The 21,742-nt window shown below is 48.3% G+C and overlaps 1 protein-coding gene across 1 annotated transcript; it reads left to right on the top strand.

Annotated features, from left to right (window-relative positions):
- The first annotated feature begins 6,341 nt into the window (after positions 1-6,341).
- On the top strand, positions 6,342-20,960 carry SLC26A9 (solute carrier family 26 member 9). Its single transcript, XM_013942766.2, has 20 exons — positions 6,342-6,466; positions 7,461-7,600; positions 8,115-8,225; positions 8,528-8,703; positions 8,959-9,123; positions 9,723-9,875; positions 10,303-10,385; positions 10,685-10,832; positions 11,645-11,758; positions 12,211-12,288; positions 12,645-12,740; positions 15,164-15,270; positions 16,001-16,070; positions 16,508-16,600; positions 17,063-17,179; positions 17,839-18,156; positions 18,434-18,488; positions 18,887-19,032; positions 19,817-19,894; positions 20,519-20,960. Exons 1-20 carry the CDS (start codon positions 6,342-6,344, stop codon positions 20,564-20,566), a joined length of 2,421 nt encoding a protein of 806 aa, XP_013798220.1. The 3' UTR covers positions 20,567-20,960.
- Positions 20,961-21,742: the final 782 nt, after the last annotated feature.

Raw genomic sequence — 21,742 nt, 5'->3', positions numbered from 1 at the left:
CATTTGCAGGCAGTGCAAGAATGTTGTAGACTGCAAACTTTTTAATTCCTTGGGATTTGCATTGCCCACCTGCTCTTCAAAGGCCAAGGGCTAGGTCTTGTGTCAGAGGCATGTGGAGAGCAGAAACTCATGGTGGTGAGGGACACAGAAGTTTCACTTTTCCTTCTATTCTTTTAAGTCCACTTTCAAATCTTTCCTCCTCCCCATCCTGACAGCTCTGCATACAGAGGGAGCAGCAAGAGGTTAGGGAGGAAGGACACACAACTTTCCAGGTGACAGACTCAGATGCTATTAAAGTCAGGCATTGCACTCTGCCTGCCAAGGAGCTGGGAACCTGGCTCCCAGCACCACGGTACTGCGCTCAGCAAGGTGACATCTCCAGGGGACTGCAGACCAGGCATGTGCAGGACAGCTGGCAGCTTTCAGATGATGATGATGGGGCCATATCTGCATCCCAAAAGTAGGTTTTCATGTTGGCTCCTATTGCGTGGGTAGGCAGCATGGAGGAAGGTCATGAACTGGGGCTATAGATAGTAGGTGCTTTGGGTCTCCAGAGCCATCATGCAGCACTTTTCACTTGCAGAGAGTCACTTTGCTGCTGGCAGTCTTCAGACCACAGCCGGTGGCAGGGAGCAGCTCGCAACCAAAGCCCGCGCCGGTTGGGCAGCCCACACTGTAGCACCCCAGGCCCTGCACTCGCTGTCTTACCCCAGCCCAGCCCTCCCTCAGCGGGGAACCGTGCTGGATCCAGCTACAAAAGCCATGGAGAGCTAGGGTGGGGTTGAGAGCAAGTGGGTTAATCAAACAAATCACAGCAAGAGTGGGCCAAATCTGGGCTCATTTATCTTGGCATCAGTGCAGAGTAGGTCCCCTGTCTCTGCGGCATTTGCTGCATTTACAATGGTGTTAATGAGAGCGAAAGCCAGTCTGCTGAATGTAAGCATTTTACTTAATAAAATCCCTTTGAGCCAAACACTTTGGCTTCACCTTCAGTAGCTGGCAGATGTCTGCAGATCTTATTATTCTGGTTACCAAGTGCAGAGCTAGTTTGGTTAGAAACTCGTGTGAAGTGGTACATCAAACATTGGCACTGGCCCAGCGACAGCAGAACAAGAGTACAGTGCAGAGCTCCTGCCCAGTGCCTGTGCTGGGCTGGGTCGCTTAAATCAAGAAAAGGGCCATCTGCCTTATGGAAATCACCTATTTAACACTCCAAATATTTAATCTAAACAAAAAGAAAACATTGATTCAATGCCTAGCTGCTCTGTGGTGAAAGGACAGGAGTGGAGGAACAGGACGGCTGCTCCAGAGGGGAACTTTCAAGCTGAGGTTGCGGCATAGTGTGAATATGAGATGTGAAGGTGCGAGCTAGAGGAAAGCAGAGATGTCTCCTCCCTGCCTCTGCATCCTCGGTGTATGGCTCAGTCTGTGCCTCGACACAGTCACACAGGGCCAGTTTGTACCTACTGGTTCCTCTCTCCCTCCTTTGCTCTCACACTCTCTCTCTGGCTTTATTCTGCCAGCTGACATGATGGTACCTGCATGCTGTCCATGGGAAACTGATTGAAACAGCTCAGCCTGTACTGAACTTTGTTAGGTCTGGCATTTTTACTTTTCTGAAGCTAAAAGCCCTCTTTGGGATAGGATACGTTTCATAACTGATCTATATGCTCTCCTAGCATTAGCCTCTTCTATTTCAAAATAGCAGAGGTTAAAAAACATAAAAACTTATGCCCAAACTTTGTGTGTATTCAGTGTGCAGTCACAGAGCCTGCAGCTGATTGCCCAGTCCTCTGAAATACAACCACTAGTACCTGGCTCCACCTGTTCCCCTTCACCAACATAGCTGTAGTTCTAGAAAAGATGTTTTTACCAAGATACTTGTGCCAGAAAGGCAAGAATATGGATCTGGCTTTATGAGTGAAAGGTGCTTTCTTCCTGAATCACTTAATTTGTTTGTAGATGAGCCCATTCAGAGCTCATGCTGAAACAAAACTAAATTGGATCAAAGCGATTTTAACTCTGAAGAAAAATATGCCCAGTTAAACCGTCCAACTGAAGAAGTTAATCTGAACGAATGTCCCTGAGGGTCCCTTGGTGACAAGCGCTGTGTATGACCCAGCAGCGGGACTCAGGTCCTGGCCTGTCTCCAATGACACGAGGCCAGAGAGAGTGAATGACATGAGAGTGCGGGGGGTGGATCCGCTGGGCTGATCAGCATACGATAGTGGGGGTGAATTATATAACATTCTTTTGAAATACCTGAGCTGACTGACAGCAGAAACCTCCTTTTCCTCCCGCCTGTGTGCTTTGCAAGCCCAGCTCAACACCAGAGGTGTGAAAAGGAGAGGAAAGCCAGGTGTGCAGTGGCAGGGTGAGGCAGAGTTCAGTCTGGGGGAGAGCACCGCAGCACGGCAGCGCCCAGCACTGCTCCCCACGGTCCAGGCTGCCCTCCTGCCTCTGGGCACCACTTCATTCAGCCAGGGAGCAGCCTTCGCATTTTGTCAGTAGCCCGGAGGAACCCTTCTCTGAGCCAAGACCGGTGAGCATTCGCACTCTTGTCCGCGGAGCCTATATCTTTGTCTCCTTGCTTTGGTGTCGCAAGAGGGAAGTGAGAAGTGCCTGGCGGTGATTGCAGTAGGCTTGGGTTATACAAAGTGCCTTCCCTACGTCACACCCTGGCAAGGAAGCATGGCAAGGATTTCAGGTGGAGGCAGTGATGGCTTCCTTGCCCGACCTTGTGAGGCTTGGCCCCTTCCACTGTGGTGTCCTGGGGCTTCCACGGCACCTGCAGCCAGAGCTGTGACCGGGGCCCTGGGAGTCGTGGCAGACACCGCGCCGAAAGCACTGATTCAGGGGAACCGGAGTCGAGACCTTGGTCCTCGTGTCGCAACCAAACCCTTGCACCTGTGCTTGCCTTGTTCAGGCAGACCTTGCCTCCCAGGGTAGGGGAGAATTGCTTTTTATAACCCTTTCTTGGGCAATGGAGCTGGGAGAGATACTTTTCAGTGAAGATTCACCCAGGCTTTGGAAGGGGCTAGACCTCTGGACTCCATCAGCTGAGAAGCAACCAGCAAGGAGAAGATCTGTGTGTGCATACACTTGTGCATGAAGGGGGGATAGAGGAGGGTCGGAGAAAGGATCAAAGAGTATTTCTGGAGCACCAAATTTTTCTCCCTAAAATACAGAGGGCTGAATCTACACCCTGCTACATCTTCCCTGAATGTCCAGCTCTTACACTGGGATGAATTTGGCCCCTTATATTATGCATAATACAGTGAACATAGATCAGACTGCTTTTCTTCTAACTTCTGATTCATAATCCCTGGACTAGAGTCCCTTTCCTGGGACCATGCCAGCATAGGAAAGTGGCTTTACGCCAGTGGGTCCTATCAACACTAGCCAGAAACCTCAATGTGACCTTTCTCTTCCCCGACAAAGCTATCACCAGCACAGGGACAGAAGATAAGGGCTCAGTAAGTGCATTTGCAAGACGAACACTGGGAAAAAAAGTCTGTGCTTGGTATATGCAGCGTGTTTTTGAGACTGGCAGGACAGGGATTAGCCAGGTCTGAACTGATGGGACTGTTGGCTGATGGCATTCTGGGACAACTTCTCTCACCTACATCATGCCTGGAGTGAAACAGTTCCACCTTGATTTGTTGTTTGCTCCAAGCATCACATCACAGTTACGCACTCAGTGTTTCACAACTTCTCCGAGACCCCAGTCTCAGTAGACTTATAACCAAGGCCAAATTTCAGTTTTCAGCATCACCCGCTCTAACCAACACACTGGAGGACAGGATTTCCTGAAAAGCTCAGTTTGTAGCAGGGGCTCCACACATGGAGCTCTTCTCCCAGACCCAGCCCTTTATTTCAGTGCCCACGCTGCAACAGAGCTCTTGAAAAACCTGGCCTGTGCAACACAGCAACTTCCTGCCACTCTACTCTTCCTTCCACACATCACATTGCTTCAGTCAGTGTCCTGCCCTGACGGCAGAGTTTAAATCAGATCTGCAGCTTGCCACAGTCTTATCCCACCAACACCAAGATAGCTGGTTTTGCCTTTTATTCAGGGAGCAGTCACATGGTTCATTCTCTTTAATTCTGAAATCTCAAAGGTTTAACCTACTGTTTGATCTAGGGCAAGGCCAGTGATAAGCCAAGTCAAGAACTTGACTCTGTCCGAGATGCTGACATCATCAGCCTGTTTGTTTAAGATGGAATTTAATCATGGGGATATTTTTCCCTCTATACTTGCCTTGTTTATTATTTTTTCTAACTGCCAGCACTTTCGCTCAGCAGGAGAACTTCATTAAAGAGCTGTGATACAATTGGCTGATTCAGTCCTTCTGATGGCAGGCACACTGCTCAGCAAGTGATGGAGCTGAGAAATAAAGCTAAGAGAGACTTCTTGCACCAGAAACTTGGTTGGGTTTATTATCCTTCAGAAGCCTGTTGATGGTCCTGAACCTGGGCTGCAGGATATTCACGGGGGTTGGACTGGAAATCTAGAGGAAAGCTGTGGGGGTGCATCCTGGAGAAAGCCCAAGGACACTGGGAACCTGCTCAGCAATGGAATCTAGACCAAGGCTACGAGGTAGGGACAAGGCTTCTGCAGACAGACATGGTAAAACCAGGGAATGACAGTTTATCAGATAGGCTTCTGGCATGAACACAGGGACTGGGGAAGAGCCTAGGTCACTGCTTAAGCTCAGCCTGCACCAATCCTCCAAAAGGTAAAGCTTTACCCTCCAAAAAGGGTATTCCAAGGTGAAAAGGACAGGCAGGGATGCCAGCACGTGCATGCCTCCAGAGGGCACTGGAATAAGTGCCTGGTAATGCAGGAAGAGAGAAGCATGTCTTCTCTTTCAGATAGCTGGCACATAGTTGGGCCTTCAAAGACAGGCATAGGCTAGAAAATCCTGAGGCTCTCTCCTGAGTCAGCTCAGGTGTGGATCAGAGCCTGGGATCAGAAACATACTACTGCTGGAACTGTGTTTTATAGCAAATCACACTTGGTTACCTATCACTGTTCACTAAAGCATCCACTGCAGGAGTGGGGCTGATGACCGCCCTTTTCTAACTCAGCTCCTATTAGCGTAATGATTCTGCTGACCTAAATTCTCCCAAAAGTTTCGGCTACATTCATCATACTTTCCTTCCTGCCCTGGACTGCCAAACCATATTGCTACACATTACTCATGTCTTCCCCGCTCCAGCTCAGACGTTAACTGCTTACCAGTGAGGAGTGAAAATATACCTACATTTGTTCATCCTGGTCCCACTGAAGTCAGTGTCAAGATGTGCATTGACTTCAGCAGTATTCACAGAAGCTGTGTCAAAAGAGGAGGGGAGAGGATCTAGTACATTCAAATCACTGCATAAGCTCTCAGCAATCTGAATTTCATTTCTTGAAACAGTCTCCTGCCTGAATTACCAGCTTTTTCCACCCCCTCTTCTATTCCTGTGTTAGGCAATGACCAACTTCGATACCTGCCATACCAAAAATAATTACCAACATCCTTGTTCAAATCTGACCACTTCCTCCCTCCACTCCCGGACTCTCCAACTTGTAGTGATTCTCCCCTCTTCCCAGGTATTGCTGGTCATAGTAAAATCAGGGTTCTCTGAAGTTCATCATCTTTCTTTGGTGAGACCCAGATCCTGTGCAGGACTAGTCCAGCAGGATGTTTTGGCATCATCATTACCAAAATGGATTGGCAACAGTTACCTTTCTGTGGATCATTTCCTAGAAGAAATCATGGACAAGTCCAATGCCTGTCACGGCAAGTGAGAAATACGAAGACTGCTGAATGTAAATGAATCCACTAGGCAGTGTAACAGGAACACCTTGGATGGAAACTGCCTTTAAGCACAGTGTCAGTATCTACCATTGCTAAGTGTGTCAGGGCTGTCCAGTCCAGCAGAGACTCACTAACTCCATTGGCTGATGGTGAAACGGAGGCATGAAAAAGGTCAAGTGACTTGCCTGAGGCAGAAAGGCAGTCACTGGCAGAGCTGAGATTAACACCCCTGTTCACCTGCCAGCCAATCCAGGACACGCTCCAGTCCCCTCCACACGGCATCGCTCATTAGCATCATATTAAAATACTGGTAAAAACCTCCTGTGCTGGGGAGCAGCAGCCCCCAGTGCTGAGAGAAGCCACTCCCAGGGCCTGCCTCTGCACCACGGGGAAACTATTTAGGGTGGAGATGTTCAAGGAGGGCTCCCAGACGCTGGAGGTGTCCAGTCTGTTATACTGCAGGTGGGGAGAGCCCCAGTCACATTCTTGGCTTTGCTTTTTCTTTTTTCTGGGAAAAATTTAAATGATCCAGAGATGAACCACGCCAGGCCTCGCTATGTCATCGAACGTCCTGCATACTCGGTCAGCCTCTTTGACGAAGAGTTTGAGAAGAAAAGCAGAAGTTATCCAGTTGGGGAAAAATTGAAAAACCTTTTCAGGTAACATATAATGCTATAGCTGCTCCTGGGGTACAACCAAACCAGATTTGGTCTGGAATTGGGATATAATTTGGACCTGGGGATATAGTTCCCATATTTATTCCGGTAAACCTTCTCCATGATCTTCAGGGCTTTTATGGATGAAAGACACTGGAGAAATGCAAATTGTACTGAAGCAAGTGAAATTGGTTATCTTTTCACTGCCTCAGCTGCTATGCTGTAGGGCAAATAAACGCAACAGTTTGCACTAAATACATTTGGGATTTGGGTTTCTGCTTTCCAATTCTTTTTAATAACGAAGAAAGTATAATTGGTGATGTAGGTATGGATGTGTGGATTATTCCTTTAAGCTTTCTAGCTTAGGGATTTCCTTTAATCAGCTTTAATCAGCTTTCCAAATAAAGACAGCACTGGCTTTCCATATAGAAAGATGAATAATTCTGCTGGTTGCCATCTCAAAAATCTAGCTCCACTCCCTGGAAAAGTGAAGGCAGTATAGGAAAAGAGAGAACCATACAGGTTAGCAGGGGGGATGTGAAAAGCTGCATGTTTCAGCTCAGGAGCAATCTTCTTTCGGACAAACTTGTTTTTTTTTGACCAAGCACCTAAAAAAGTTTATCTTTGGCTCTGTGCAACTGTCCCATGAATCTTTCAGTTGTGTTTCAGCTTTACAGCTCACTTAACCCCACCTGAGAGTACTAGAAACAAAGACTCAAGATATTAAGGAGCTAAATCCTTTGCTCTGTGTGGGTTGTCTTTCACGGCTATGGCAGCACTGGGCACCTCCCATAGGGTCAGGAACGTCCCCACAATAATTTTCCACGGCATGTTCAGCCAGTTAAGTGCAAGTGCCTTGCACTCACAGGGGAGGGCTGTGCACCAAACACTGGGCTCAGGATTTGCCATGGGAAAGAGGCTGAGACATTCCCAGGAAGACCATTCCTTGCTTTCTTCCTTGCTTCCTTCCTTATTTGTGTTTTTGTGTCTTCTCTAGATGTTCAGCTTCCAGATTCAAACTCATCCTCTTCAGCCTGTTCCCAATTCTTGCGTGGCTTCCCAAGTATAAAATTAAGGACTATGTTTTGCCTGATGTTCTTGGTGGACTCAGTGCGGGGACGATTCAGGTGCCACAAGGTGAGAAGAGGTGACTTTCCCCAATAGCCAGGCACTATGGAGTTGCTTCCTCCAGGAACTTTGGAGAGGGGATAACACTTCGTTACTTAACTTCAAGTAAAGATCCAACAGATGACTGTTGTCTGCAGGGGTTAGCTACCTTTACTGGTGACATGTATGAACCCAAGCTCTAACTCCAACCTGGCTGTCCCCAGATTTCTCTGCAGAGTCCTGTCCCTGCCCTCTTTGGCCTGCACTCTCCTGTCTGCAGAGCAGTCATCTGTGCTGGTCACAGCGCCTGGCTGGAGCTGATGCAGCAGCGCTGTGGCTTGAAACCCACTGGCAGCAAGCAGAGTCCCGCACACCTCTGCAGGATCCCGTGCTGGTGCATGTTACACTGCCTGCCCCACACTGCCTGCTGCAGCTCCTCTCCTCTTTGCATTGAGGACAGCAGGGTCAGAGAGTGAGCAGGACAGGGGGCTGACTCCAGATGCAGGGACACAGGTGACCTGCCCATATTCCTTGTGTTTTCCAGGGATGGCCTTTGCACTGCTGGCCAATCTCCCTCCCGTCAATGGGCTCTACTCCTCCTTCTTCCCCTTGGTAACATACTTCTTCCTTGGCGGTATCCATCAGATGGTCCCAGGTAAGAGTCCTTCTGCTCTACAGAGTCTGTGTAAGGCAGTTAAACACTGACTGGCTGGGCATACTGTGTGTGTCCTGGAATAGAGAGAGATGTTTGGGCAGGCCTGGTCCATCAGGTGCTTATGAGATCCCTGATTCTAGCTGCACAGCAGAGCCTCATCCCAATGATGCCATCTCCTGTGGTAGTGCCGGCTGTGGTAACGTGTTGGGTGACTTGGTCTGGACAGCCTAACCCGTCAGAGTGCTTTCTAGGACAGGAAGCTCTCTAGAGCAAACTACTGACATCGCTCTGTTGTGTTCAAGGTACTTTTGCAGTCATCAGTATTATTGTTGGGAATGTCTGCAACGAGCTGGCTCCAGAGTCGGACTTCCAGTACTTTAACCATACCACCAACGAAATCAGTGTGAACACCACAGCTCTGGAAGCAGCTAGATTGGAAATCTCTGCCACACTAGCCTGCCTGACAGCCATCATACAAGTAAGGACTCTCTCTACTGCCTCTGCTGTGGCCTCTGGGCAAAGCCAACCCACACGGAGTTAGTTGGGTTCTCTCTCTGGAGCAGAGATGATGGTAGCAGATACTAGAAGAGGCCCCATTTGTAAGTGGATGATGCCTCAGAATAGAGGGTTTGGGGGGATACTGCCCCAGCTGTGGTCTTGGCACACTCAGGCTCTGTACTTTGCCATCTCAGGCTGGCAGCTTTCTAATAACTTCTTGTCTGTCCTCCTCTAGCTGTGCCTGGGATTCGTGCAGTTTGGCTTTGTTGCTATCTACCTCTCAGAGTCTTTCATCAGGGGCTTCATGACAGCGGCAGGGTTGCAGATCCTCATCTCCGTGCTCAAGTACGTCTTCGGCTTGACAGTCCCATCTTACACCGGGCCCTTAGCTATCGTCTATGTAAGTGGGTGCTCTGGACAGGGGCCTTCCCTGCACCTCCTCCCCCAGTGATCAGCATACTGCAGGCATCACTGCCACCTGCGCTTGGGAAAGAGGGACTCAGACAGGAGGAAAGGGTGGAGGGAGGAGGAATATGGCTGTCTGCACCATTCCCACCCAGCATACCCACATTGCTGCTGTTGTACCTCACATACAGTCTTATCTGAGCCCTTGTTTGGTAGTTTCTAATTGGAGGTAATGAAGAGGTTCTGGGATTTGGAGAGAACATGAACTGTGCTGCTTTACAGCACTAGTCTTGCCCAATTATCAAACTTTTTCTATGAGCATGTTATTCAATTCCTACACTTTCCTGCATCTTCCACTGATGCATCTTTCATCAATGCAGCTAGAACTGCATTTAACTGAACAGTACAGAGCTGGGACTGGCTGCTGATCTCTCAGCAGCAGGGTTTCTAGCACTTGTCTCACTGCATAGAGCCCCTGTCACATGTCAGGGTGTTTGCAGTTGATTGGGGTGATGAGAGTTCTCCACTATGCTGTCGATGCTGCCTGGAGTCTCTGGTTCCCCATGACACCTTCTCCTCTTCTCTCCCCTCTAGACATTCATTGATATTTGTAAAGGTCTTCCCAAGACCAATGTGGCCTCCCTCATCTATGCCTTGGTCAGTGCTGTGCTCCTGATCATTGTTAAGGAGCTCAACCTAAAGTACATGAAAAAGATCCGGATGCCCATCCCCATGGAGATCATCATCGTAAGTGATACATGAGCTGTCCCTGCGACCCTCCAGGAGACACTCCCTCCCCTCACATTACAGTCTTTAATACAGACCTGGGACACACACTTCTGCTCACAGATGGCTCTTCATAGAGTTACTGTAATTACAGCCATTCGTGTACAGCATCTATACAGTGAATATGGTGTTACCACACATGGTTTGGGGTCAGAAATAGGGCCATCCTCCTGGAGGAGACCTCTAAATCCCAGGTCTTCCCTGTCAGACTGTATTTGCATCCTAGTGATGCCTAGGACCAGGGACATAACTGTTGCTGGAAAGGGTTTCTCTCAGCCTAAATTTGGTTCTAATTTTCTACTGTCAGCCCAGCACAGCAAGCGCCTAGTGATTCTAAGAGAGCTCACACTCCTTCTGCTTATGGCTCCTTTATCCTCTGCACTTCCAGGTCATTGTTGCAACGGCAATCTCTGGCAGCTTTAACATGCCTGAGAAGTACAACATGCCGATAGTTGGGAAGATCAGCATGGGGTAAGTGCATGTGCAAGTCTGACTCCATTTCCAAAGAATTTTCCTTCCTCCTCCTCATTCTGCAGCCTGGAAAGCACCTCACTTTCCTGCTGTATTAGCTGGCCTTGGCATCCCTCATCCCCTTCCAGGACTGTCTGGCATTGCTGCTGTGCACTGTTAAACAATTGCCGTGATCCTCTAAGGCTGTCTGCAATTTAGGCATGGGTTATGTCATTCCTGAGCACACAAGCTTCTGACCCACCGAACCTGTCTCTAGACAGTAGTGTCACAACTCCTTTTCCCCTCTGCTCTGAGTGCAGCTTCCCAGCCCCAACCCTGCCCCTGGTGAACAAGTGGAAGGACATGATAGGCACAGCTTTCTCACTCGCCATCGTGGGCTACGTGATCAACTTAGCAATGGGGAGAACTCTGGCAGCCAAGCACGGCTATGACGTGGACCCCAACCAGGTAACATTTGCTCTGGAAGGACACAGTCAAGAAACATTCCCCTCGCTCTCAGGTGTGAAAGGGAGACCTCACTGTATGAACATGAAGCTTTCAGATATACTCTGCCTAAAATACATGTGCTTCTAGCTTGCATGCAGCCTCACATGGCAGCTTGCCATGTGGGAACCATAAGGGCATAAAGCCAAGTCCTTTTCCCATGGGCTGGAGAGAGACACTATAAAAGGGAAGGAAGATTTACATTCATCTCTCTGCTTTGCTTTCCCTCCAGAGCTAAGTCTTTGGCCCTGAGAGCTGGCCTAGAAGATATTTTTGCGGGTTGTTGGAGCATAATGAGGCATACATATTTTCCATTGAGCAGAGAAAGACCTGGATTCCTGGTGTGGCACGTAGATGCTATGAGAGGCAACACATTAAATAATCCTCTTTTGTCATCACTGGCACAGTGGTAGCTTTCAATAACAACCATGCATACCACATGAAGCCCTGCCCTTAGTGTGTCAACAGATGACAACGTGTTTATTAGCTAGGGTGCTTCCAGACTTCCCTGCTAGTAAAACCCGTCCCAGCTCTCATTGGAAGGAAAGGGTCTGGGGCACATAGCGGGGAACTCGAGCGCCCTCCCTGGGGTGAGCCTAAGCAGCCCTGGGTGAGCAGCTGAGGGCTCCGGGCAGGACTGCCAGAGGCCATGGGAAGCGTCTGCCATGCACACAGCGAACCTGGGTACCTTTCCTCCTGACTGGCAGCTCAGACCGACTGGGAGGATGGGAAAGGGAGCTGTCCTTTCTGATGAGCACGTTCCCTGGTCTCCACAGGAAATGCTGGCCTTGGGCTGCAGTAACTTCTTTGGATCCTTCTTCAAAATCCATGTGATCTGCTGCGCTCTCTCCGTCACTCTCGCTGTGGATGGGGCAGGAGGGAAATCACAAGTTAGTACTTCCTCCTCTTTTCCTTATGTGATCCTACTTGAATGCAAACATTTGTAGCTGCTGCACGCTGCCAGCCTGACATCACTGCTGCGTGTCTGGAGAAGCTCCATATACGAGTGATTCATATGGTTGCTATTAAAAGCAGAATTTACTCCCCCCCTCCTCCATTTCGTTCCTTAGATGGTTCTCTGGGTGGGTCACAGATATAGGGCTATAACTCTACATTCCTAGTCTGGTTCTCAATGACCGAGAAGAGTTACCATGTGAGGGATGTTCTCGGGGTTCTCACTGAGATATGAAAAAGCTTAACCCCTTCCCCAGAGGCAAATGTCTGCCCAGAAAAGTGCTGCAGTGACAAGTTGTGCTGTTGGCTGAAGCAGCAGGAGAGCAAAGACCAAGAAGGGGTTTAGAAAGACCCTGACACTTGCTGGTGATTTCTTTCTTTTCTGCAGGTGGCAAGCTTCTTTGTGGCACTGGTGGTTATGGTGACCATGTTGGCTCTGGGGATCTACCTTGAACCCCTTCCAAAGGTAACACAAACACGTGGAACCAGTGTGGCCACTACACCACATAGTCTACATGCCCAAGTGAAAGCACAGCCTTGCTTCAGAAAGCCCCAGACGCAAACCATTGCACAGTCTGGTTTGTTCATGGGGTGGGATCTATCTGTACTGATTCTCTGGAAGCAGGACAGGAAATAGCGGTCTTTTAAATTATTATGCTCAGACCCAAGCATGACGTTTGGCAGCTTCACCCCTTCCCATTCCCTTGTGATAACTGGACCCAAGGAAGGGAGACAGTGCCTGATGGGAAAGCATCTTTTGCAAAATGCAACATGTTCACAATGCTGGACATCTTAGCTAATACAATCCCCTTTCTTCTGCAGTCTGTCCTGGGAGCGCTTATTGCTGTGAACCTGAAAAACTCCCTCAAACAGCTGGCTGATCCCTTCTACCTGTGGAAGAAGAGCAAGTTGGACTGTGTGAGTTCCTGGGGATGGGTGGGAGGATTCTGCTTGCAGTATGCTGGAAACTCAGCCCATGGCTGTGGGAGTCTGAACGCAGGGACAGTGGATTAGCTTCCAAGCAGGCTTTCAGGTGAAGGAGGGCAGCATGAGTCCCTTGTGGAAGGTGAGTTTCACTCGCTCAGCACAGTCATGCTTCCAACTCCTTGCTAATGAGGTCCTGAGCAATGGCAGAGTTGTCTTGCCTAGCTGAGCACTGTCATGCTTAGCACACATATCACAGAGGCCTGAACTATTACCTGCTCTGTTTAAATGCCAATCAACTGTAGGAGCCTGTTTGCCCAGAACTAGCCTAACCGGCCCTGCTCAGTATCTAGGAGTCAAAACTTAAAAACTCACACAATAGCCCTCCAGGGTGAGGAGAGCCCTTCACAGCGATAAGGACTCCAGGCACTGGTTGATGTATAAACCCAGGCAGGGGGTGTGGGGGAGTGAGAACGGAATTTGGAAATGTCTGACATAAAAAGACAGTGTTTGAACAGGACTCCCATGGCTGAGTAGTGTGTGTGGACACTGAGCCAATATCCTGTCAGGTCCCAACAAACTGCCTTATCAGAGAAATCAGAAGTCCGAAGGAGCTGACTTGAGTCATCAAGAGCTTTCCCAAAATACTGTTCAAACAGGTCCTGGAGAAGAGATGGGTTAGGAGTCCAAACCAAGATTTCACAGGGGTATAATTATGACATGAAGTAAGAACACTCTAGCATAGGACATGAGCTACAAAAAATTGGTCCATGCTTAGGAGTTTTTCCAGTAGACAAACTGGACTGGGAATACGTTTTAATTCTGAGCTGAAATGATTATGCAGGCAAGATCCAGCAGAGAGGAAAAGCTGCTGATGTAAAGATGCTTTGTTCCCAGATTGCTAGTTTGAGCCCTCTGTCGGGAATCGTTTATGGCATCTCTGAATGGGTTTTGCTGATGGCTGGTGAGGGAGCTAGAAGGTTTGTGTCAGCAGGGAAAGGCACTGAGAGACCCTCCAGACAAGCTCTGGCAATTCATGCGAGGGCAGATGAAGCCACTGCCGCTTATCAGAGCCGGCGGAAGGGAGCACAGGCTGGCCCTGTGGGCTCCGCAGCCCCCAGCCCAACGTGCAAGCGGACCCCACAAGGGATGGTGGTCTGAGTGGAGGTGAATGGTGCTGCCCAGGGACCTGACCAGCTCTGTTAGAAGGAACAGCCTGGCTGCACCACTCTGCCAGAAGCAGCCACTGAAGCAGTCAGCAGAGGTGACTGGCTGTCAGAAACCTCTTTGCTTTGCTCCGTGTGAATCACCCAGCTGCCTTGGCACAGCCAGACCCATTGCACAGGTATGCCCAGGGTGTGCTGTTTTCCCTGAGCTAATGGAGCAAAGCTCTTGTCACTGGCAGCCGTGAACGATCCACGCTGTGCTGCAGGGAGCGTGGGGCCCAGGCAAGTGCCAATGGGGTGAACTGCATTCCCCTGACTTTAATCTCCCTGGAATTTGAACTAGATTCAGTGTACTTCCTGTCCCAAAAATTGGGATACACCATTGCTGGGTGTGATGTCAGGCCACTGGCGTTCTTCACCCCACATCTGGCTCCGTTTCAGTGCTAACTGTAGGGATCACTGCACAGATGTACTCCAGTATAAAGCCAGGATGGAGAGGAGCCCTTAATCTCCATTTATATGCACCATTCTTAATCTGACATGAAGATGCTGAAGTCTTCAAAGTTACCCTGGCTTGACCAAGGTCAAAGCCTGTCCCTTAACAGTCTTGAGGATGGGATTAAAATCCTCTGATAATGATTCTCAGAGAGCATAGCTATATACTTAGGCAGGACTAATTTCATACGGAGGGAGATGCTTGAATGCTAATACATAAAAATGACAAATGACAGAGTTCTGAGCTGAGAGGTGGAGCAGGTTTTGGTATGCTCTGTCATACTCTGCCATCAAATCTGCTCTGTGTTCAGGTGATTTGTAGTAGGTGTTCAGACAGTTTTCAGATAGATGCTCATTCCTTCTAAAGTACTCTGAGAGCAGGATCTTTCTTGGGGGTGGGAGCAGTTATACAGCAGCAGATGGCCTGATCTGCAGGAGCCTTTTCCTTGACTAGTTAGGCAGATATTTTTTGAACTGAATGAATGATGCAGGTGTTCATGTAACTAGGAAGAAATGCACTGGCTGCTTTTAAAGCTTAAAAACTGGGGCTTCTGGCAAGCTTCCCAGCAATGATGTTTCATGAGAAAACATGCAACAAACCGTATAATAATAATAGCTGCAAAATTCAGGCCTTATTCTTTCGATCCTCATCTGTGTCCAGTGTCCAGTGTACAAGTATAGGGCCATCTTCCACCCATGACAGTGCTCCAGCCCATGGCACAGTGAAATGACCTCCATGCTCTCGTCTCTCTGCAGTTGGTGTGGCTAGTGAGCTTCCTGTCCGCTTTCTTCCTGAGCCTGCCCTACGGAGTCGCTGTGGGCGTGGGATTTTCCGTGCTGGTAGTGGTTTTCCATACTCAGTTGTAAGTATTGGTGTAGTTACAAAAAACAGAAGAGAAAGAAAATCCTCCAGTTGTAGAATAAATGATACGTTATTTTTATAACTGACCTCTGGCCCGCGTTTCGCAGGAACGTGCAGCAGGAGCCTGGGGGAGCGCAGGTGTCCTCCCCAGCTCCTGGAATGTGCAAACAGGAACGGCAGGCGTTAATTTACTGCCTGCATTCCCGCTCCCGTGCACGGTTAGCGATGTGCACATCCCAAGGCAGGGGCAAGTCCGAAGGTATTTACTTCACCAAGAAGAGCTACCTGCATAGTTCCTAGGAGAAAACCCTGTTCATAAAAGAAGTGAGCCTCATATATATGCAGAGATTGGCATGAAGTTTACACACCAAAGTCCTTTATTAGTATTTCCCAGACTGGGACCTGAAGTGGAGTTAGGACAGTTGTCTGTTTGGTAGCTTAAGTCAGCATCTGGGATGGGGAGCCCTGCAAGAAGTGAGGATTACAGCCAGATGTGGCAGTGGGAACCAGCCTGCCAAGCACTGCCCTAGGAACTGCTGCAGCCCCACGTTAGGAATCTCACTTGAAAAACAACGTTGTCCTGTTTTGCCAACATCCAAGTAGACCCTGCATGGCTGAAATCTAAGTATTTTCATAAAGCAAAACTTCAAATCATGGTATGGAGAATGAACAGAAGCAGTTTTCTTCCCCTGCAATATTTACTCTATTTCTGGTTGTCTCTTTTCTCCTAGCCGTAACGGTTCTGCCCTGGGCCAAGTAACTTCCACTGACATCTACAAGAACCCTAAGGCCTACAACAAGGTAAGCAGAAGCTAAAATCTCCTCAGCAAAACCTTGTTTTGCCACTGCTACCCGATGTGATCAGGAGACGCATGCCCTGTTTCTGTCTCAGAGAGACTGTTTGCCACTAGTTTCAGAAGTGGCAAGAGAGCTGCTCTTCACAGCTCTGGCCTTCCCAGTTACCTGCTACCTGTCCAGCTTTTCTCCCTACCCCACCACATCGGCATCCCCTTCACCTTCCAGCATGGGAAAGCGAAGGGGAGGGCTCCCATATGGCCCAAAGCTAAGCACTATTAAAAGTCATCTGAAGCTTCATTGCCAGACCTGCTCACTCCCTACTTTTATGTTCTCTTGCTGCCGCTGCTGCAAAGGGGAGAAAAATCAACCTGAACTCCCAACCACCTTGCACCCCACACAGGTCCTGGTAGGTCTGGTTTGAGCTCTCATTTCTGTTGCAGATACATGAACTTAACGGGATTAAAATTGTGACCTACTGCTCCCCACTGTACTTTGCCAACTCAGAGATATTCCGGGAGAAGATTATAGCCAAGGTGAGCAATCTCCTAAATTTCTGTTTGCGGCATAATCCTAAATGGCCCTTATTATCTCCTGTCTCGCCACTTTGAGATAATTAAGCTTGGGATCATCATGAAAGATGGTCACATCCATCCTCTACTCTTCTAGAGTCCAGTCCTTTCCTCTCTGATCCTCAGGACTGTTTGTAGATCTCATATTAGAGGTTATGCCTGAATCCTGGCAAGTATCCTTGTCCAAGCTCTTCCAAAGCAGAGTCATCCTGCTACTGCAAGTCCCTCCTCCCTGCATGTACAAGTATCTTGCATTACGGAGGATGTTGCTGTTTGGTTGCTATCATGATCACCTTACTCAGTCGTACAGCTGCTGCTGCCCTCTGTGCCACCACACTCTACATGCCTAGGCCGGGAAATAGCAGGAAAGACTCCCTGACCACGGGGTTTAACAAACTTTTTCAAAGCCAACTCTATTTTCCACAGACCGGGGTGGATCCCAGTAAAGTGTACTTAGCCAGGAAGAAATTTGTGAAACGGCAGAAGAATGGAACTGCACAACCACCAACAAACCTACCAAAATTTCTACTGAGGCAGAACAAGGTAACTCACTTTGGATTCCTGAAGTTGCTGTATAAGCCCCCCAAATCCCCACCAAATAACTCCTCTGGTCATAGAATTTTCCGCCTTGCTCTGTCTGCATGGTCACAGGTATCCATCACGTGCCTCCCTTCCTTCCCATCCACAGCCCCATTCCTCCCAATAGTCAAAAGCCTAAGACGCAGGAGCATTGGAAATTGCTGGGAAAAAGAAAGTGGCTGAGAAGGTCAGAACGGAAACATAGTGAACAAATTGCTGGAAACTGGGCTTGCCCTGATGTATCTATGTCAGCATTTCAGTTCAAAAGCACCCTTTTGAAGCACATCTCCCAGTCATCCCAGCTTCATGCACTTTGGTTTACATTCCTGAGCAGTCTTGAAGCAAGTGAACAGGAATCATTTCAAATTAACTAAGGCACTCCAAGCCCAAGGGACATTCAGTCAACAGGACTAGGCTAGAGTTAGTCCAGATTAAAATACCTGATGCTACTGAAGTATCTTAGGTGCATTCACACGTCAGGATCTCAGCCTGAGCTGACAGCTGTGCTCAGTATCTGGGAAGGTCCTGCATGCATTTGGGTGTAAGGAGGAAGAGATTATTTCTTGCAGCACTGGATCACAGAGGCAATCCTGCCCTAACTGTGCATCTTTGCTTTGCTATAGACCTTGTCTTTGCAAGAGCTCCAGAAAGATTTTGAAAGCACCTCTCCAACAGATACCAATAACAACCAGACGACTGCTAACGGTGCCAGCATCTCTTACATCACATTCTGCCCTCCTGCTAACAGTGCTGGGCAGGTGCACACCTCCAGTGAGCTGGGCAGCACCACCAGTCTGCGAGGAAGCACCGTCAGCGTCATGCCTGCAGCAGATGTTGACCCTATGACGACAGCACCGCCCTATGTCAGCTTCCACACCATCATCCTCGACATGAGTGGAGTGTGCTTTGTGGATCTCATGGGCACAAAAGCACTGGGCAAGGTCAGTTCTCTACTACTAACGTAGCCGAGCAATGTTAGTCAAGTTATAGCCAAGCTGGTAATAGAATTATTACTAGAATAGCATAGACTAGTAATAGAAGCTTCTCGTAATAGAAGTCAGTCAAGTTATAGCCAAGTTAGTAATACAAGGTTTGTGTGGCTTTCTCCTTTAGCATCCTCAGGGCACATGCAAAGCCTTGGATAAAAGCCTTTATGCATAAACCCAAAACTGGAGCAGCAGTGTTATTAATCTTCTCTCTCCCTCTTATCCCTTATAGTTGTGTTCCAGTTATCAGAAGATTGGGATTAAAGTGTTCTTGGCAAACGTGCATGGTAAGAATCCCCAAAGAGCATATTTCCATATGATCTTCCCCATTTCTGTGCTCACGGCAGACAGGAGATCTTTTTGTTTTCTTTATGCAAGCTGTGCTAGCTGTCAGCCTCCCATTGGAGCAAATCAGAACAGATGAGATGGAAGAAAGGAAGGAGAAAGGCTGTTCTTACTGTGTGAAATAGGTTTTTTCATTTGTGATGTGATATGGCTGGAGCATCTCCACAGTTAGCATTTAGCAAAATAGTTCCCTACATCCATATTTCTGCAGCAAACCTGTTTCTTTCCTACCCAGCCTGGCCTTGCTTTAGCTCAGAGGATCGCTATCAGCCATGCTCACTTTCAAAGGTTTTCTTCTTTAGTTTCTTCCTTGCTGTTCATGTATCTTTCCTTTCTTCAGCCCAGGTGTACAACGACATTAGCACAGGTGGAGTCTTTGAGGAAGGAGGCCTGGACCGAAGTCACATCTTCTTGACTATCCATGATGCCGTGTTGTTTGCACTGGCAAATATCAAAGAAGTTGTCCACCCTCCCATCTTAGAAGAGGTAAATTTTCTCCCAAGTCTTGCTCCGACTCACAGTACCGTAGTATCAGGTTCTCACATGGTCAGCACAAAGGAAGAGAAACAGCTCACTACTGCACCTAGTGAAGTTTCTTGTTTATCTCAAGTGGTAAAGGTCTAAATCCAACAAAATACTTCACCTCCTAATTCTCATGTATAGGCCGAGTACCTGCTCATTTCATTGATTTCAGAAGCTTAAACGTTTTCTCCAAATGCCTAACTGGGAGATGAACGTTGTCCCAACCTATAGAAGCCAAAAGAGCTGTGTCAGGACTATGCCCTCAGTTTGGTGTTGGCTGGAACATGCAGCTGCACCCAAGAGCAGAATTTGGCCCTTAGAAATGGAGGCAAAGCACTTCTGTCTGCCTTTGGACAGCCCCAGCATCCACGAAAGCTTCCCTTGGTGGGAGGAGAAAAGGCTGAGGCAGGAAATGTGGCATATGCTGACAACATGGGGTCAGACAGGTTATTTCTGCGGATATGGGTTGGTTTATTGCATGATAACTGGAGCTCAAACCAGCGCAGTATTAGCCAGTTATCTCACATGAGTAAGTTAAGGTACCCGATATCTCTGCAGTGTGATATGTAAACACCAGCTCGGTCAGGGAAGATACGCAGCTGAAACAGGATTTCTTCTGCGCCCCTTCTTGCTGGGTGGGCATCTTCCTCCGAGCAAGTGTGATGGTTTTAAGCCTGGGCTAGTTATGTTTTCATTCCTTTCTGTCCTGCACTCTGCTGATATGTGGATTTGATTCCTTCCTGCACAGAGGCCAAATCAGACTGAGCTCTCCATCTATGACGAGTCTGTGGATGAAAGCAGTGCAGAGTTCAAGAACTTGGAGGAGGTTAGTCCTAGTGCCAGGGGTCACATATTCAGCTGTGGACATAAGGGAGAAATCAGAAGTCCTGGTTGGGATTGATTAGATGGGGTGTTCCCTGTGCCACTGCCAAGCAAATTGCTAGCAACAGTAACTCTTTGAAAAGTTAATTGCAGGACTAAGTTAAAATCCCTGTCATGAGCAGTTCTGGCAGGAACCTGAATGAACAAGCAGCTGGGCTAGCTCCACAAGGGAATCCTTTAATCCATTCTGGGCGACACAGCTCAGATTCACAGTCAGACCCCACAAACTGGGGTGAGTTTGGAGAACAGGGTTTAGCTCAAGCCCAAAACAGGCTCCACCAGTCAAGTTTTCAGCACAGGCATCATAAATGCTAAAGTGATCTGCAGCCACTGAACCCAGGTCCCTGGAAGGACGCTCCTTCCAGCGCTAACCTTCCCCATGCTATCAACGAACAGCCAGAAACAGAGCAACATCTGCACAGCCAGCTTTCCCTTGTGGAGGAGGGCTGGGAAGGGTCGGAGTTTCTGGTGGTGTTTCTCTGCAACTGAATCACTGCTGAGCTGCTTTGCTGGGTTTGTGCCCTGCCATGGCCTCAGCCTAACCCAGCGTGCCTTGTGTGCCCTTCAGGAGATGTTTGGAAGCATGTTCCACTCAGAGGCGCAGACAGCTCTGTGAGCGTGTGGGGAGCGTCAGAGCGCTGGCAAACCCTTCAGATCAGAGTCCTGTCTCCCACCCCTTCACGAAGAACTGCACTCCTGTCTGGGGATACAATCAGTTTGCAAAGGAAGGGGCCATCACACCTCTTGAACTGATACCTTCTTCCCTCCTGCTTGCTCAGCTTCTGGTTATTCAGAACAATGAACTCCGGAGCAGGCAACAGAAAACTACGGAAGCAGGAACTCAGGAAATGCTGTTCCATTAATCACAAAAGAGAAGTGTGTTCGTTTGATGGCAGGTGCCTTAATGACTGGAATGATTAGTCACTATTGCCAGCCAAGTGCCCTCCTTTGTCTCACTCCAGAACACAATTGCACTCTTCAACCCATATAGGCATTACATAATTTGGGCATCTCCCTTCTTTCTTTTTTTTCCTCCCTCTTTTTCTGATGAAGTGAAACAGAAGGAAATACTATGAGCCCTTCATGGCTTTGATTCATGAGCAAAAGCAACTCTTGCAAGGTGCAATGATGCAGCTTTGTAAGGTAATGTTTTACCAAGTGCACTGACGTCCAAGGGAGTCTGCACAGTAAGTGCAAACCCTTGAATTTCCCTATGTTTCTGTGTAGCACCACCTCTACCTTTTCTGTGGCCCTATGATCCCCCTGCACTGCTCCCTCTGCAACCCAAAGTCCCAGAACCACTGCCTGAAACCAGTGCCATATTTCTGACACCCTGAAGATCTTGGTACACTGTCTCAGTAGGGCTGCTTTCTGGATTACCCTTTTTTTTTTTTTTTTTTTTTGACTAACAGGACTATTTTGTAATCAGAACTAAGAACTCCTTGTTACTGTGTGTTATATGCACAGATTGGCCTGCTTACAGAATTAGGGTCCAGTTCAAACTCCTCTGAAGTATTTTAGGGATCTGTCTACTGACTGGACTGGGTTTTGGATAAGGCTCTTAGACTGTGGATGTCATGAAAGCAGTAATTCCAAAGGTGCTCTGACCCTCTACCCATTTTCTTTTTGACTGGAATGACTAAAAGATTCAGTTCAGAACACGGACAAGTGTTTTGGGCAGATCTGTTTTTTCCAGATCATTTTGATCACAAGTAGCAAACTGAGGGAGAGCGCAGAGAGCCCCCTCTGCACACTTTTCATGATGTCATAGATCCAGAGTAGTGAAAGTGAA

Source organism: Apteryx mantelli, chromosome 25, assembly GCF_036417845.1.
Source record: "Apteryx mantelli isolate bAptMan1 chromosome 25, bAptMan1.hap1, whole genome shotgun sequence".
Classification (NCBI taxonomy): Eukaryota; Metazoa; Chordata; class Aves; order Apterygiformes; family Apterygidae; genus Apteryx; species Apteryx mantelli.
Note: the sequence above shows the minus strand (reverse complement) of the source record. Positions and strands in the feature narration are given on the sequence as shown.